Genomic DNA, 16,610 nt, shown 5'->3' with positions numbered 1-16,610 from the left:
TGGGAACAGTTTGGAGCTGGCCCCTTCCTCTTCCAACATGACTGTGTACCAGTGCACAAAGCAAGGTCCATAAAGACATGGATGACAGAGTCTGGTGTGGATGAACGTGACTGGCCTGCACAGAGTCCTGACCTCAACCCGATAGAACACCTTTGAGATGAATTAGAGCGGAGACTGAGAGCCAGGCCTTCTGTCCAACATCAATGTGTAACCTCAGAAATGCGCTTCTGGAAGAATGGTCAAAAATTCCCAGAAACACACTCCTAAACCAGGCTGCACAGTGGTATAGTGGTTAGCACTTTCACCTTGCAGCAAGAAGATCCCCGGTTCAAATCCCGGCCTGGGCCTGGGATCTTTCTGCATGGAGTTTGCATGTTCTCCCTGTGCATGTGTGGGTTTTCTCCGGCTTCCTCCCACAGTCCAAAAAATATGCTGAGGATAATTGATTACTCTAAATTGCCCGTAGGTGTGAATGTGAGTGTGATTGTTTGTCTGTATATGTAGCCCTGTGACAGACTGGCGACTTGCCCAGGGTGTCCCCTGCTTTCGCCCAAGTCAGCTGGGATAGGCACCGGCACCCCCGCAACCCTAGTGAGGATAAAGCGGTGTATAGAATGGATGGATGTACACTCCTAAACCTTGTGGACAGCCTTCCCAGAAGAGTTGAAGCTGTTCTAGCTGCAAAGGGTGGATTGATGTCATATTGAACCCTATGGATTAGGAATGGGATGTCAGACTATATAACTCCTCATAGCTCCCTCACTTTCAACTTGGTTGCCCCTTTGTTTTTTATGTTTTTACATGTTTTTTTTTTAATATGTGATGATGTTTTTATGTGTTTTTGTAGGTGTTTTGTATGAGCTGCAGGATACAACAATTTCCCTATGGGGATAAATAAAGTGTCTATCTGTCTGTCTGTCTGTCTGTCTGTCTGTCTGTCTGCCTGTCTGCCTGTCTATCTAATGCGAGTCAAGGCAGGTGAGTGAATACTTTTGACCATATAGTCGGTCTGTCTCTCTGTCAATTTGTACATGTCTACATTTTTGCACATTCTACTATATGCACCTTCTTGTATGCACCTTTTGCCTCTATGTCCAAACAACTGCATCTTCTATGTACATCTCTGAACTTTTAACACAACATTCTGCAGATTTGCCCCTGGAATATGAAAACCAGCTACTCCTAAAGTTCCTCAATCCATGCTAAAAACAAAGTGGGACCCCCTCATTGTTTTATTCCCTACAATGTGGAATATGCTGCCCCTACCTGCCTGTACAGACTAGCGTTTGTTTAAGTGTTCGTTCCTTCCGATGCTCTGTGGTTGCTCTTTTAAAGGGTGCACTGTCTTATCTAATGTTATTTTAATGTTTTATCCAATATTTTGTATATTTGAATGTTTTGTAAAGCATCTTGCAGCTCCAGGTTTGAAAGGTGCCATAGAGATAAAACTTATTATAATAATTAAGCACATCTTGCACCACATTACTTTTTCATAAATGTTCAGCAATGTGCACTCACTAATGTAACGCTCACTAATACACAAAATAAGCTGTTCTTCACAACAATGACCTATACCACTGTTTTCATAGGTTACACTTGCACATAATCCATTTTGCTACGTTTTTAAATCTGTATATTTCTCACTGTGCTTTATTTCAATGTCTGTGTAAATGCACTGACAGGATTGTTGCTTCATTTCGTTGTGCAATGACAACGAAGGAATTCTAATCTATTTGACATCTTTTAGTTCTGTTTTATTGCAGAAATTGCGTGTCAGTTCTTAACAGATGCGTTTAAATCCTGTACAGGCCATCTCCTATAGTAGGATGTATGTTTCAAGAAGTCACGAGTAGAGTCCTGTCCGTCTCTTAACATGAGGTGCACTTGTTTTGGAATTTGATTTGCCGAGGAAGCTGCGGACGCCCCGCCCCCCTGCCTACAGCGCCCTCTGATTGGTCCCCGGCGTCGCCTGTCTCGGGGACATCAGGGGAGGCACGAGTTGGCCCGTAAGCCTGCGCTCCGAGTCATCAGTGTCGGACACGTAGTGGGAACGAGCAGGTCCCGATGTACAAGCCACGGCAACCCTGGGCGGAGATGAAGGCGGACTCCGACTGGCTCTGATTTTTAAAAGCCCTTTTCATTCAGGAGGTTGCTTGCCGATGGTTATCAATATGGCAGATCCGTTATCCCGAACACCCACCGCTGCAAAAATGGCGTCACTTAACCGGGTCCGAGCTCTGGCGATGATTTTCTTAACTGTCACCGGCTGTTGTGTCGCCCCGACAAGTGGCAAGGAAGGGTCCGAGGAGACCGTCATCATCGGGCTCCGACTGGAGGACACGGACGACATTTCCTTCATGGATCGGGGCTACCTGCGGGTGAGCGAGCGGTCCCGGGTCAAACTGAGGGTGTACGGGCAGAACATCAACAACGAGACCTGGTCCAAGATTGCTTTCACGGAACACGAGCGGAGCCGGGCGGTGGGGAGCCCTGACAGCTCCTCGGGGGATAACCAGAGCCAGGAGGACTCGTCCGGCTCGCATCCCTGCGGTATTAGGACTTCGGATATAATTATATCGCCCAACATCATCCTGAACCGAAAGACATCCGGAATAGTTGAAATCGAGGTCAAACCGCTGCGGAAGACGGAGAGGAGTAAAGCCTATTACCTTTGCATCGCCACCTCGACGCCCGCCGCGGCCGGGATGCACGACCCGTGGACGGAGAACACCTGGATCTACCACGATGGAGATGACACCAAAGTGATAGTGGTGGAGGAGAAAAAGTTTCTGCTGCCGTTCTGGCTCCAGGTCATCTTCATCTCCATGTTGCTGTGTCTGTCCGGCATGTTCAGCGGCTTGAACCTGGGGCTCATGGCTCTGGACCCCATGGAGCTCCAGATCGTCCAGAACTGCGGCACGGAGAGGGAGAAGAATTACGCCAAAAAAATCGAGCCGGTCCGGAGCCAAGGGAATTACCTGCTTTGCTCGCTTCTTCTGGGGAACGTGCTGGTGAACACCACGCTGACCATCCTGCTGGATGATATCGCCGGCTCGGGCTTGATCGCGGTGGTCATGTCTACCATCGGAATAGTGATTTTCGGGGAGATCGTGCCCCAGGCCATCTGCTCCAGACACGGCCTGGCTGTGGGCGCCAACACCATCTTCCTCACCAAGTTCTTCATGCTGCTCACCTTCCCGGCGTCCTACCCGGTGAGCAAACTGCTGGACTACCTGCTCGGACAGGAGATCGGCACCGTGTACAACCGGGAGAAGCTGCTGGAGATGCTGCGCGTCACGGATCCGTACAACGACCTGGTGAAGGAGGAGCTGAACATCATCCAGGGCGCGCTGGAGCTCCGGACTAAGACGGTGGAGGACGTGATGACTCCGCTCAGAGATTGCTTCATGATCCCAGGGGACGCCACCCTGGACTTCAACACCATGTCCGAGATCATGAAGAGCGGCTACACCCGCATCCCCGTGTTCGAGGGCGAGAGGTCCAACATCGTGGACCTGCTCTTCGTCAAGGACCTGGCCTTCGTGGACCCGGATGATTGCACGCCGCTCAAAACCATCACAAAGTTTTACAGCCACCCGTTGCATTTTGTGTTCAATGACACCAAGCTGGATGCAATGCTGGAGGAGTTTAAAAAAGGTGAGGCAGCCAATCACAGCATCTTGTGTTTCCACTTCCTGAAAGTTTCAGGATTATGCCTGTTATTCCCTGTCTCCTTGGGATGAGAGAGTGTTCCATCCTCGGGTCAAGTTGTGTGAGTGAGTCCAAAATGTCTGAAAACATCTATTTTTCAGTAATAAAATGAGGATTCTTTTTTACCCTTTTGTAGTGAAGGGAAAAGGGAGATGGAGCAGCATCAGGTGTGAGATGCAGCTTCATGTAAAAGAGGAGAAGGTCCTTATCTTTCCTCCATCACTTCCATCCACTGTTAATGTTCACACACTTTCTCCCCCTCCCTCCTGCTTTCCTCCTCTCGCCTCCCTCGTTCACCCTTTCATCTCTCCCTCTCTCTCTGATTTGTGAATGCATTTAGGACATGTGGGAATGGTGCAACGGCGCTGCTGAGGTTATCAGGTGGGGGCATCTCGTTTGAGAACCTGCTTAAATCCCCTCTCTGCCTTCTCTTGTGCTTGCCTCTGGGTGATGGTGGCGATAACTCCTTTTGTCCGGCCCTGGAATGCAGTCGTGTGGATAATGAATAACAGCCTCTAACACCCTCCAGCCTCCATGTGTTGTATGTGTGTTTGTATGCGCATGGCGTTTGAGAAAGATGTTTACCTCACCCATGGCTTTATCTGATGTTTTTTTGCATAGCCATTCCTCCACTCTCTCTCCATCTCGCTCTGCTGTCGTCCTCTAAGTTACTCCTGGCAGGTGTTTTGTAGACTTGGTTTGGATGCACACCTATCAGCAGCTGGTTTTTACCAAACCTTTAAAAAAAACGATTGATGCATTGCATGGTCATTAGAATATTCACTTGGCTTTAAGAGGATTAACAAAACAGAACAAATCATTGAGCTCCATTACCAGAAATTAGGTGTAGCGCTCGCTGCCAATCAAGCATTGCATAATATACTATTTGGGGGGTGTTTGTTTGTTTTCGTCACAACTGACTGGTTGCAGACGTGCACCAATTTTGTGAGTGAACCACAATTGTGCTGTCATGTTATATTATGTGAATATTTCCAGATATGATCCCAGCAGCTTCTCTCCCTTTATTTTGATATCTGTTGTGATAGTGTTCACGCAACTTTTTAAGTTCTGTCTAATTTGTTAGAGTATATATTCGCTGAAGTAGGTGTCAGCAGACTACCCATGAGCTGAAACAACTGTCAATCTTTTCATCAATACTGGCAGAAAATCAATCTGCAGCTGTTGAGAATAATCAGTAAACAAGAAAATACTTGACCAAGAAACTTATAAGGAGTTTTTGTTGTTGAAGTAAATGTGTCTTCTGTGCCCAAAAATGTCTAGGCTGATGAATGCTCAGTGGACTGTCACTGCTGTTGTGCACCTGTTCTGTGCCGCACAATTTGTTGTGACAAGAAAACACCTGTTCTACATATAATCAGGAATAGTTATATTGATATTCCAGTTTAACTTTGATTTCTTCGTACACTGTCATGGCCTTTTCCCTTATTTTGGTTTGCCCACCCTCACTACGGCATGGAAATATTTGCTATTTCAGGATTCAGGAGGGCCTTGTCTTTGCAAAACTACAATTGATTTTCTTATATTTTTTATTTCTTTGGCACAAGAGCAGCTTAAATACACACTGTTCCGAGTTGCAATTAAAGCAGTAATTGGATCTTGCAGCATTTTGAAAGCAAAAATCACAATTACAAATCGGAATTAAATTGTTTATTCTAGAAGATATTTTTCTTGTTTTAAGTGAACAAAAATGTTTATTTTTTTTTACACATTTTTAACCGACTGCTCTGTTTCAGCTTTTTGGTCACTTTCACAAGAAACTTTTCTCTCTGGCAAGCCCTCATTCATGTGTGTAGTTATTTTAATTCAGGCAAATCATTTGAGCTGTTTTTGAATTAAAATCATGAAAAGTTAAGCGTCATACTATTACCACGCACCATTTTTTTTTTCTCTCTAGAGAGCCCAGCCCCCAATTTGTGTGTAAGATCTTGATCTGGTTGGAGTTAAACGACATCAAAACGCCTACTAACCTCGCCACATGTCTCCTTAACGTCCAAACAGTTGTAAGCTACAAATGTAAAACTGATATTTACTGAGGTTTGGCTTTAGAGTGACATTAATCAGTGCGACACATTAGAGTTAACGTCAGCAGCCTTGGCACACGTTTTGTTTGAAATGCTCACCTGCTGTGAACTTGGGTGGGAATGTGCTCACGATGCAATCAAAGTGCGCAGGTTAACGGATACACTATCTTGTTCTATAATGATCCTAAACTTTAGCTCTGTTCACCTCAGATATGCATCTAATGTGGGCTGAACCTGGTGTGTTATGTGAATTCTCTTTGCAGCATCCCACTTGAAGACAAACACACATGCGGTATGTTGTTCAAAATCCCATTTCTAACACGCTCAGCCTCAGCTCTGCTGTGTGGTAGCTATAGACAGAGTTTCTGCGGCTGGCTGGGCACCAGAGAGAATTCGCCTTCAGCCCCTCATGGAAGTCATAAGCGACTGTTGTAGGGAGGGCGGTGGGGTCAAAGTTTCCCGTCAATCTGGCTCTGTTCACAGCGCACGCTCAGTTCAAAGTGCTTTGTATTGTAAGTCATTGTTAATTAATTTGATGCCACTCGCGGAGCTGCATAGTTGTCTGGAGTCTGTTACAAACCCCCCCCAAAAAAACATAGCGCTTAATGTTGGAGACTGTGTTGGAGCAGACGTAGTTTCTCTTTGTGGTTTTGGATTTCTAAGAGATGATTTTTTTTAAAAAAACTTTGCAGCATTACATAATTCTATGTAACGCTCAATTTACAATTAACCCTCGTCTGGTCCTGCAGGTCAAAACTGACCCGTTTTAAAGTTTGAAAATGTGGGGAAACAACATTATTTTCACAGTGAAACTTCTGATGTCCACATTTTCAACATTTTTGGGAAATCTTTGAACATTTTTTGGTGGGGAAAAAAAAGAAATGTTAAAAACTGTTTCAGAGGAACATTCACATAAAAATAAACAAAAATCCACTGAATTCTGCTGGATTTTGGTTGATTTTTTTTTCTGAATGTTCTTAAAGAAAATATTAGAAGTTTTACTGATATATATGTAATCACTTTAGATATTTTTAGGATTTATTGGAAGATTTTTACTCATTTTTTGAAAATATTTACAAGACTTTTCTTGCCAAATTTGGGGGATTTTTAAAAAAAATAAAACTTCGAAGGGAAACTTTTAAGGAATTATTGGAATTTTCTTCCTGAAGGATTTTGCAAATTTTCAGAAAATTTGGGATTTTTTTTTTTTTTTTTTGCTGAATGTTTTGGATTTTTTTCAGACAAGGAAACAATATTTTTGGTGCCCATAAATGAGGACAACAGGAGGGTTTATTAGGGCTTACAAACTAAACTTTTGCTTGAAAATGCTTTAAAATACACAAGAAACCAGTTGAGTTTTGATCAGTGTCGTGCACCCATCTTTAAGGCGTACCTGGCTCAAATACAGGCCCTAGGTCAGGGGTTACAGTTCTATCCATGCAGGAGCTTTTTTAATGCAGGCAGACACCCTTCTGGAAACTTCTGACCCCGTCATTAATTGCTTTCTGTCTGCCACTGCAACAATTACCGTCATCCAGGGGTAGCTTGTCAAGCTGCAGGTTTACCGGTTAATGAGTGGGTCAGCATGTGCCATTTGGGACCAAACCAAGTGGCTGAGTCAAAAACAAGAATGTAGCTGCCCTTCTGACTTCGAGTTATGTGTGATATTCCTGAAGCTGTTCACTCACTCACATGCAGTGTTACCAGCCCTGCGAGAGGAGGAAGGGATCTACTGTAGGCATGAGAGCTCAAATCAGGTTATGCACCAGGTTCTGCTTTCTGCCCCTGGGGAGGGCAGGACGCTTGGTTGACATCAGACACGGCAGTTTGTCTTGTCTCTGTCTTTAAAATTGTGTGCCAGTGAGAAATATAGTGTTTAATACGTATATCTATGAGCCTTTATGCACAGTTCTCCACTTTCTTACGTGATTCCCCTCTCATCTGAAGACCTGTTGATTAGTTTCGTGCTAAATGAGCAGAATTTCAATCCACTGCCTTTCTGTCTTTCATTCAACCACTATTCCATCGCCTAGGGTATAGATTCCTCACCGCTTGAGAAGAAGGTCCCCAGTGTAAAAAGAGCCTACATGAGGCCTGGCACGTCTTGAACTAGTTCCCCGATTGCTGCAATATAGGCCAATCTATGCTTAATTCAGATTCAGCAGCCTTCACGGTCTCTTTGCTCAGTACTTTGTCTTAAAGTGAAACTCATTTTTTCCCTCTTTCGTCCTCATTTGAAATCCTGACAGCACTTTTGTGTTTTTTCTTTAAATGGTTTTTGCTCTTTTCTGGGGTGTTTGTGTGGAGCGTATCATAGCAAATATCTAGCGAGCGTGTTGGAGTGTTTGCCCGGTAACCCTTGGTGCTAACGCTGCAACAAGTGTTGGGATTAAATGGCATCACGTTGGTAAGAACACTTAATGTTTCCTGATGAGGGACACCCCTTTGAACTCAGCAGGACTCCTTCTGCCAGCCGCTCACTTTATCAGAACTAATTACCTTGAATCATTTCATTATACGTGGTGTTACAGGAGACGGCGTTAGTAGTAGATTTTTCTATTGCATGGAATTTAATTGCATGTAAAAAAAAAAAACGCGTCCATGTAGCAAGAATATAATACACGTTTCCATGTTAACTGACTGACACATGATGTTCATTTCTCGCTCATTCGTTCACCCTTATATGCTGTCTTTTGGGACTACATTGTTTTTGAAAACTAATATTATCTATTTACACTTTTCTTTTATTTCTATTATTACTTCCTGTATATATTTTTAAGCAAATATTTGAGGTTTCATGTCAGCTAAATGCATTTTGGCAGCACAAAAAAAGCTAAAAACTTGCTGTTGTAGCAACCTGTTGTTTAGTAACTGTTGTTTTCATTACTTGGCCCACATAAGCTGTTGTGCATGTTTTAGTCCATTTACTAAATGTCATCAATAAATCACTGCCATCAGTTTTTCCAAAACATGGCATAGTTTTGTAGAAACTTTTTGGACGGTACTGTTGGTGATCCATCATAGTGAAAATTTCTTTGCCTTTGTGTCACAGTTGGTTTATGTTTGCCAGCAGGAATGGTTTTAATGCTTTGTTAGTGAGTTTAAAGCTGCACTAATTTATTTCTTTGTCACTTGGTAACAACTGAAACACCTGAAAACAAATTTTTGTATGTATGTCCGTCTATTTAGCTGGTAAATGTTCCGCTGTGTTCGCCGGCTAGTTGCTAGTTTTTACTTCATTCAGATTGACGCAGTGAACTAATGTAAGCCAACGAAGATACAGCTCTACTGTAGATCTGGGTTGGACACGTCTTGGCTTTGAATACCACATGTTGCTGTCAAGGATGGAAATAAATAGACTGATTCTGAAAATGTTGTATAACCAACTGGTTGAAAAAGTGACTGAACAGAGAAAGAGACAGAAATAGAAAGAATCTATATTGAGATGTTCCTACAAACTAATTTTCCAGTCCCTGGCTTTTGGCTTTTGGCTGTTATAGATGTGATCGGTTTGTGCCCTGGCATTGCGTATTTGGAAGCCTTTGCCTTGAGTTGAAGCATTATTTTTTCCTGTCATTTTTGCTGTGTTATCTTTTGAAGCCAAGCAGGATCACAGGACATTCAAGTTAACAATGTCATACTGGTTTACGAAGGATGGCTAACGTTAACGTTGCTAACCCCAGCAACATTCTTTCCCTGCAGGTTGCATGCTAAATGTGGCTTGCGCATTCCTTGTGACGTGTGGTTAGATGGCATTCCTTCTGATGCGGGCTACATACAACTCTATTTCTAGATTCTAAATCAAAATACTGCCCTGGTTCTATGAGATGTCAGGAGCAACATTTTTCAGCTTAGTCAACTAATTGTGGACATCCAGTTTTGATATGAGAGATCAAAAGAAAGGGCCCATACCTACACAAAAGCAAAGGTTAAACTAAGCCTTCAATTTTGCAGACTGAATACACGTGAAGTTGGTTTTCAGTCTAACAGTGGTTCTTGTCTGTGCGTAGTTTTGTGCTGAGCAGGTAGTAATCGGCCGATTGCTGACTTTCTGCAGGAAAACCAAAACAAAGAGCTCAAAGATGCTAAAATGCTCTGTAGAGCTGCACTGTATGGAGATAATTCTCTGCATTTTTTTCCCCCACTATGAGCAACTTAAACAGTAGTTTTGTATTGTGCAGCTTCAAGGATGCTTTTCCTCAATTTCAGCCTCACTTACCCAAACAAGCTGACATTATTACCATTCACTGTTCTTGTGCTTGCTCATTGTCTGGCTTCTGGGCTCGTTTTTTTCATTGTTTCAGCATTACAGTAACATAGTTTTGGAATTAAAGTGTTTGGTTTTTCACTGCATATTTACAGTTTTAGGAATTATATTTTCCCAATAAAATGAGGAAAACCAGGGGTAGTAAAATCATTCCAAATCCTAAGCAATATGTAAAGTTCATGCTATTTGCACCAAAATCCATCAGTGTATAAGGTTTTCTTTTGATTCTGAACACACGTTGCCAGTGTTGGATATAGTGACATTGCAGTAACTGAAACTGCATGTGATGTAATGTGGAGTTAACCGTGTTCATTCAGAAGAGTTCTTAACTGCAGGGTAAAATATAAATGAAGGAATAGAGAGTTGACTTTTGGTGTTTTAGATATTGACTGGGTTGAACTCTTGATATTGTTGTGTTAAAATACTGGCTTTTGAATTGGCCTACATTCTTCAGATTCTGGTACAACATGTAAGGCTTTTAAGACCCGATTAGTACAACACTTGAGGAGTGTGAATCACGACGCAGTGCATTCCCCAAAGCCTGTCTGATCTGGCATTATGACTTTTTCTTTACATTTATTTTCTCCCTGAAACCCCATACTGTGTATTTACCACCAAACACTCCGTGCAATCTGTCCACAGTGATCCTTATTTGCCTCTGAGTGTAATGTATATCAAAAAAATAAGGTTATGTGTGCAGGCCGCTCAGTTCTTACTGCCCTACAACTCCTGCTTTTGTTGTTCACCAAACAAACAACTGTGTCAGTGTCAGCCTGCTATATTTGGCAAAAGCTGGAAAATACTTTAGCCTCCAAATTCGCCCCACTTGGCAAACCTTGAGTGCAACCAACAAAAGGTACAATAGAAAATCGAAAAGAAATCACAAGCACAACAAGGTCCCTGTTGCATGAAGATGACTTCTTATGAAGCGCCACTTTGAAGAGCAAATTGTGTGGATTTCTTTTATGGGGGGCTTTTGATCTAAACCTCTGCCATCTGACCTCCTCGCCTCTGTACAGCGGATTTATTTGTACGTAATCCTGATGAATCAATGGGCTGCTCATAGTTCGCAGACAGTGGGCTTTTATGGACATCATGATGTGCTTTTATCACTGGAGTCCGTTAAAAATAAGTCGTATATTGTACCAGTGAGGTGAGTAGACTGAACCTGAGGCACTTGTTGTAGAAAGTATAATGATATTGCTGTTTTACTGAGGTCTCTTTGGTCAGAAAATCTCTAAATTGCACAGATTTCAAAGCCTACAGCTTTCTCCTCTCATCGCTGCGTGTCAGTTCACATCTTTTCTTGCTAATAGTTTGAGCCCAGACTCATTAGTGACTCGTACAACTTCTGATAGTCTCCGATGATGACTGCTCCTGAAGAATGGCCTCGGTAATGTTCTGTTGTGTATGTAGTTAAGGAGCTGAGTCTGCTTCCAGCACATGTTGCCTAGGATCTGTATCCATGCACCGCTGAGGAAAATTTGTTATTATGCAATCTAGAATGCAGCCACCCCCACGTTGCTTTTAATAAGCCATTTCCCAAAACGGAGATCACACTGGACCTGTGTGTGTGTGTGTGTTTTTTCCTTCCCTGACAGATTATTTAGACTTTATACCTGACCTGATTGGAGCGCTATTACTATAACGGCAGACTGAGACACGTGTGATTGTAGTGGAAGTTCATTTGTTGATACTAATTGTTGGTTTGAATTGAATTCCAAGTTACCTGAGTGGGAGGGAAATGTCTGCATTCACACATATTTTCTGTTTAAATCATTTATATAGCTCATATTTTGTTTAATTAAAGGCCAAATGACCATCCATCTCTGTGTGATAGTGATCACATTACAATGTGAGAAGCTTGAATGATTCAGTGCAATCGGGAGTTTAATGGCGGTTCTCACATTAAAAGAATGAATAGACGTTAAGACCATTCAGTCAAAGATTGCGATCAGAAATTCCCTTCCAAAGCTGGAAAACCACGAAAGCTTAATCTGTGTTAAACTGTAATGTCATGAAGATCATTTAAAAAATGCTCTATTTGCGTTTAATGACAGGGCTCATCTCTCAAAAGCAAAAATGTATTTCAGATTTGAAAAAGTTCCTGAATGTACTCGTCTGTAAAAAGTCACTCATTTTGTCTGTGGAGAAAGGAAATGTTTGTTTTGACTGTAGTTATGCCCTTAAGATATTATCAGGGTAATTTGGGTGGTGTGCATTATGTCATTCTTATGAAATGAAGGGAAATTGCTGCTATTAGTGTCGCTGTATGCTAATTAGGAATCTTATTAGCAAGACGCTGATTGATACTGTATGTGCAAATTTGTGCATTTCCTTCTAAATATCCGGTTTGCTGTGAGAGTCAGGCTATTTTTTTCCCGTAGCTGTCAATCCTACTGGTTTCTTTTGTTCAACTCAGGGGCCAGTGATTATTTACTCTTTAAAAGCCATTAACAGTGATTAATGCTGGGATAGGTATTATTTTCTGGGCACCACTTAAAAAATCCCATTAATGACATATCTGTATATTGCAACTCCGTCTGGCTGTCATTTAGAAAACATATCCCGTAATAAAAGACTTTGGCTGTGTGGGTTAAACAGAGGACTTTCACGCAGGAGCTTGGCGTTTAAGCTGTGTTAGAAGCTAAAAAAGAACGCTGACATCCATCTTTACTAGTTTTGCATGTTCAAAGTGTGAATATGCCCTGAAAAATTTTTGATGACATCAACCATGCTTGGCTTAAAGTTGGCCAACATCCTCATTAAAGTAGTCTCCTTGTGCAGCGATACGATGCTTCTAGCACTTCTGCAGTGCTTGTACCACTTCCTGAAAGTCCCGTTATGTAAACACGTCAAGCACTGTCTGCAATGAGCAGACAGTGACCCTTTGACTTGAATTTTATATAGGGGGAAGAGGAAGAAGTGGTAGGGAGCCAAATCTAGTGTTGGGGCATCCAGATATGCCATCGCGTCACAGTTCAGGTCAGTTTTGCTGAATTAAAGCTCAGGATGTTGCAGTAAAACTCACCTGCAGGACTGATATCTGGTGCACAACCATGTAAATGTTCAAGAAATACTCAGCATGCTCCTGGTGTGCATCTTGTGTGAGTGTCGAATCTGCAGATGAGAAGATTCGATCGCTCACGGCTGCTGACTGACACACGATACATTCACAATTAACAGATGTGCCCCAGCCAGTAGTCATTAAGAACGTGTGATGCACAGGTCCTGCTGCTGATTACACACTATCACGCTGTCTCCTGACTTGTGACAGTTGCTGCTCACACACGTTACATTTGCATGAATGCGCCTTGTGTGCCTTTGCTGTTGTGGTTGCAACGGGAAGAGCTTTTGAGAGACGCTGTATTTCCAGATTTCTGCCTGCTGCAGGTGAAACTGGCATCTCTTTGGCATCTGTTGAGTCTCTGATGTGCAGTAAGGACTGGACTAGCGACTATCAAAGACTGAATCTTGTGCAATACGGTGCTGTTACAGTTTCATTTTTATATTTTACGTCGAGTACCACTCTCCTCCCCACAGTTACTCTCCTCCTCATTTCAGTGCAGTGGTGGAGAAAATACTCTTTAATGAAGTACTAAAGTACTGATACCACGCTGTAAAAACTCTGTTATTATTTATTATTAGGTTGCTGATCCTGATGTGTTCAAATACAAGCATGCTTTTGATGTTATAGTTGGCTGATCTGGGTGTAGTTTTGACTACTTTGTGTAGAACTGCAATTATCATTCTCATCGTGGTTATGATGGTTATCAAATACTTCTTTTTCAAACTGATAGTTCCTGGGCCATTTGCTTGAGAAATGGTGATCGTCACAAATATTTTTGTCAATCAACTTATCATTTCAGCTCTTTTTGTATTTCCTGTTTAGTCATTTAGTTAATCATAATATACTTTATTGACTCTTCCCTGTTTTGGATGCAAAAAACCTCAGATAAGTGCAGTGCAGTAGAAGTATGAGAAAGAAAGCAAAGTTGTTCAGTAAAGTACCTCAAAACTGTATTAAGTACAGTGCTTGAGCAAATGGACTTTGCTTTATTCCAACGCTGCTTATATGCGACTATATCTTTATCTAGTTTGTGTCTTGCTTTGACTGCAGCTAAAAGAAAAATAAGGCCCATTCAGGCTGTTTCTCAGAGGGACAGAAAGCTGTGTGGCTCGGTCAGCCTGGTAACCAGCTCTGTGCAGCACACTCAGGGAAGCAGAGCCACTTGCTTGTGCAGCAAGTCCCATCCCCCTCCTCCCACATTCCCTCTCTCCCTCTTCTCTCCATATTGTCCTCTTGCCCATTTCCCTCAGTGTTATAAATTACAAACGACACAAACCTCCAGGCCTAATGCCCTGCTATGGACGCCTTCCAAGCTGCACTTTTTGGAGAGCCAAGAGGCTGGCTTCATTGATAACACCGGGCACACTGTCCGTCTCTCCATTTACTGGCAGGAGGAAAAGCCCAAGACGGGCCCTTCACAGGCCCGAAAGACACCAGCGCTTTTTTACAATCAGCTGATGGAGCCTAGTTTGCAGAAGAGACTTCAGCGGTGGCAACGTTTCATTTCAGCTGCCCGTGTGAAACGCATCAATAATGAATAAAAACAACAAAAATGGCATCAAGACGTTCGCTCTTGCAGGACACCTTATTATTTAATTATTAATGAGACTTTATGGATTTTAGAAGTCTGTGGGAAAGCATTCAAAGCCGTTTTGGGGAGGGGGGGGGGGGGGGGCATTTGGAAAATTCTCACACTGCTGTTTCAGTTTCTGAGAAATTCGCACCAGCCAGCCGTTCGCATTTATTAGCAACAGCCAATGGGCCATGAAGTGTCATTCTCAAAAGTGCATGTGAGCATTTTAATGCCATTTCATGCCCTCACGCTGCCAAAGGGAGCAAATTCTAATCACAAAGTTGTTCCGCTTAAAAGTAGCACCTCATATTAGTTGAATTGAGTGCAGCTCTTCCTGCTGATACTGCAAACATTACGGTAGGTTTGGTTTCTGCTTTCAGTTTTCACATTTAAATATCACTTTCTCCACATCGCAGACATTTTAGCCACTTGATACCTTTTTGAAACACACATCTTCATCCGAGGGGGGTCATCCCTATTCTATTTTCACATTTGGATGTAACAGCTCCTGTAAAAACTCTGACTCAGGGCGTTTAAATGAAATCAACCCCGCTGTCTTCCTTTATACCACCTGGAAAAACTCTCCCTCGCACGTGGCACAGATGTATTATGTAAGTGTAAACAGGGGGGGGGGGAAAGCAGTTGGAATACAGTGTTTTCGGAGCTTTTTCTTTTGTCTTTTTCGCGCCACATCCAGATGAAGAAACAAGGGGGACAGAAACCAGATATCTGCCCATGTGTCTTTGTTGTACAGACGCAGATGCATTTTTAGGTCATTCAGTTCTCTTGGTATGCCTGCAGTGGAACTTTTCCCTCTCTGGAGTCTCCCAGCTAACAGCAAGGGAGGGAACTGCTAGTAGAGCCCCACTATGGGTTGCAGGCCCCAGCCACTGCTCCAGCTGACCCTCCAGACCCAGATTCAGTCTCTAAGCTTTAACCCCATCCACAGCTCACCCTCCAGCTTGAATTACTATTCCTGTCCAGTTTGCTTGCATCGCAGACGGCTGTTTGCTGTACTGGTGTAGTGAATACGTCTTCTCATCCTAATTTCTTGCTTTAGGAGACTTGAATGTTCAAACTCATTGGAATACTAGTGTCATTTATTTGGATCTATCCTGAAGGGGTAAAAACCGTAGCCACTTTAAAGGGAATTGTGATTTTTATGAGGAATAGTTAATTATTAACGAGGAAGGAGGTTTTATGGCCATTAGAGCTCTACAGAGTCAAGACCCTAATTGTTTGAGAAGAATAATTTTAGATGATTTCCGCATGGTCTTAATGAACAATCTTTGTTGAAGGCTTTGTAGAATCTCTGACTAACGCACAATTATGGCTGGAAAAATGAGAGACAAATGGACAGACATCAATTATCACCTATTGACTGACTGACTGATAAAAAGTTCAAATGTACATTTATTACTAACATGCCATTAAGTTACAGCTAATAAAGGTGTCAGCTCCAGCTATACATTATGGAATTATCTGAAAACCTGAAATTTAGATCCAAGGTTCATGTTTTTTTTATACATTTGATCCTGTTAGTTTTGGTTTCTCATCACAATTGCGCAAGGGCACTAAAAAGCTTCACATACCTGTTGTCATGACTTACAAGGGCCGTGTCTGCCTGTGTTTGGCGTTATTTGGCTTTTTCTCATGTCGTATTTGTACACTGATGCTTTAGTTTCTGTATCTTCAGGTGGCATGTCTCTCCCATATTCTTATATCCTTCCATCCTCTTAAAAAGCACCGTTTTGTGATTTTTTTTAATTCAAGTTTGCTATTTATAATTTAGCTGGAAGATGAATATATTAAAAATTGTGCTGCTGTGACTAATCTTGCCTTTTTATGGTTTTACCGTAACTTCCTGTAATTGCTTCAAAAGTCTGAGCTATCCCAAAATGTTTTCACAAGAAAAAGGACTGGCACCATAGTTTCATTTGACTTGGA

The 16,610-nt window shown here is 42.4% G+C and overlaps 1 protein-coding gene across 1 annotated transcript in view; it reads left to right on the top strand.

Moving 5' to 3' along the window:
• Positions 1-1,629: 1,629 nt before the first annotated feature.
• cnnm2b (cyclin and CBS domain divalent metal cation transport mediator 2b) overlaps positions 1,630-16,610 on the top strand; it is a 50,848-nt gene continuing 35,867 nt past the window's right edge. Inside the window, exon 1 of the mRNA XM_022205833.2 lies at positions 1,630-3,657. Within this exon, the coding sequence (XP_022061525.2) occupies positions 2,160-3,657 (1,498 nt within the window). The 5' untranslated portion in view covers positions 1,630-2,159. The remainder of the gene's footprint in view (positions 3,658-16,610) is intronic.

This window comes from Acanthochromis polyacanthus, chromosome 3, assembly GCF_021347895.1.
Source record: "Acanthochromis polyacanthus isolate Apoly-LR-REF ecotype Palm Island chromosome 3, KAUST_Apoly_ChrSc, whole genome shotgun sequence".
NCBI classification, from domain to species: Eukaryota; Metazoa; Chordata; class Actinopteri; family Pomacentridae; genus Acanthochromis; species Acanthochromis polyacanthus.
This window is presented reverse-complemented; position numbering and strand designations above follow the sequence as displayed.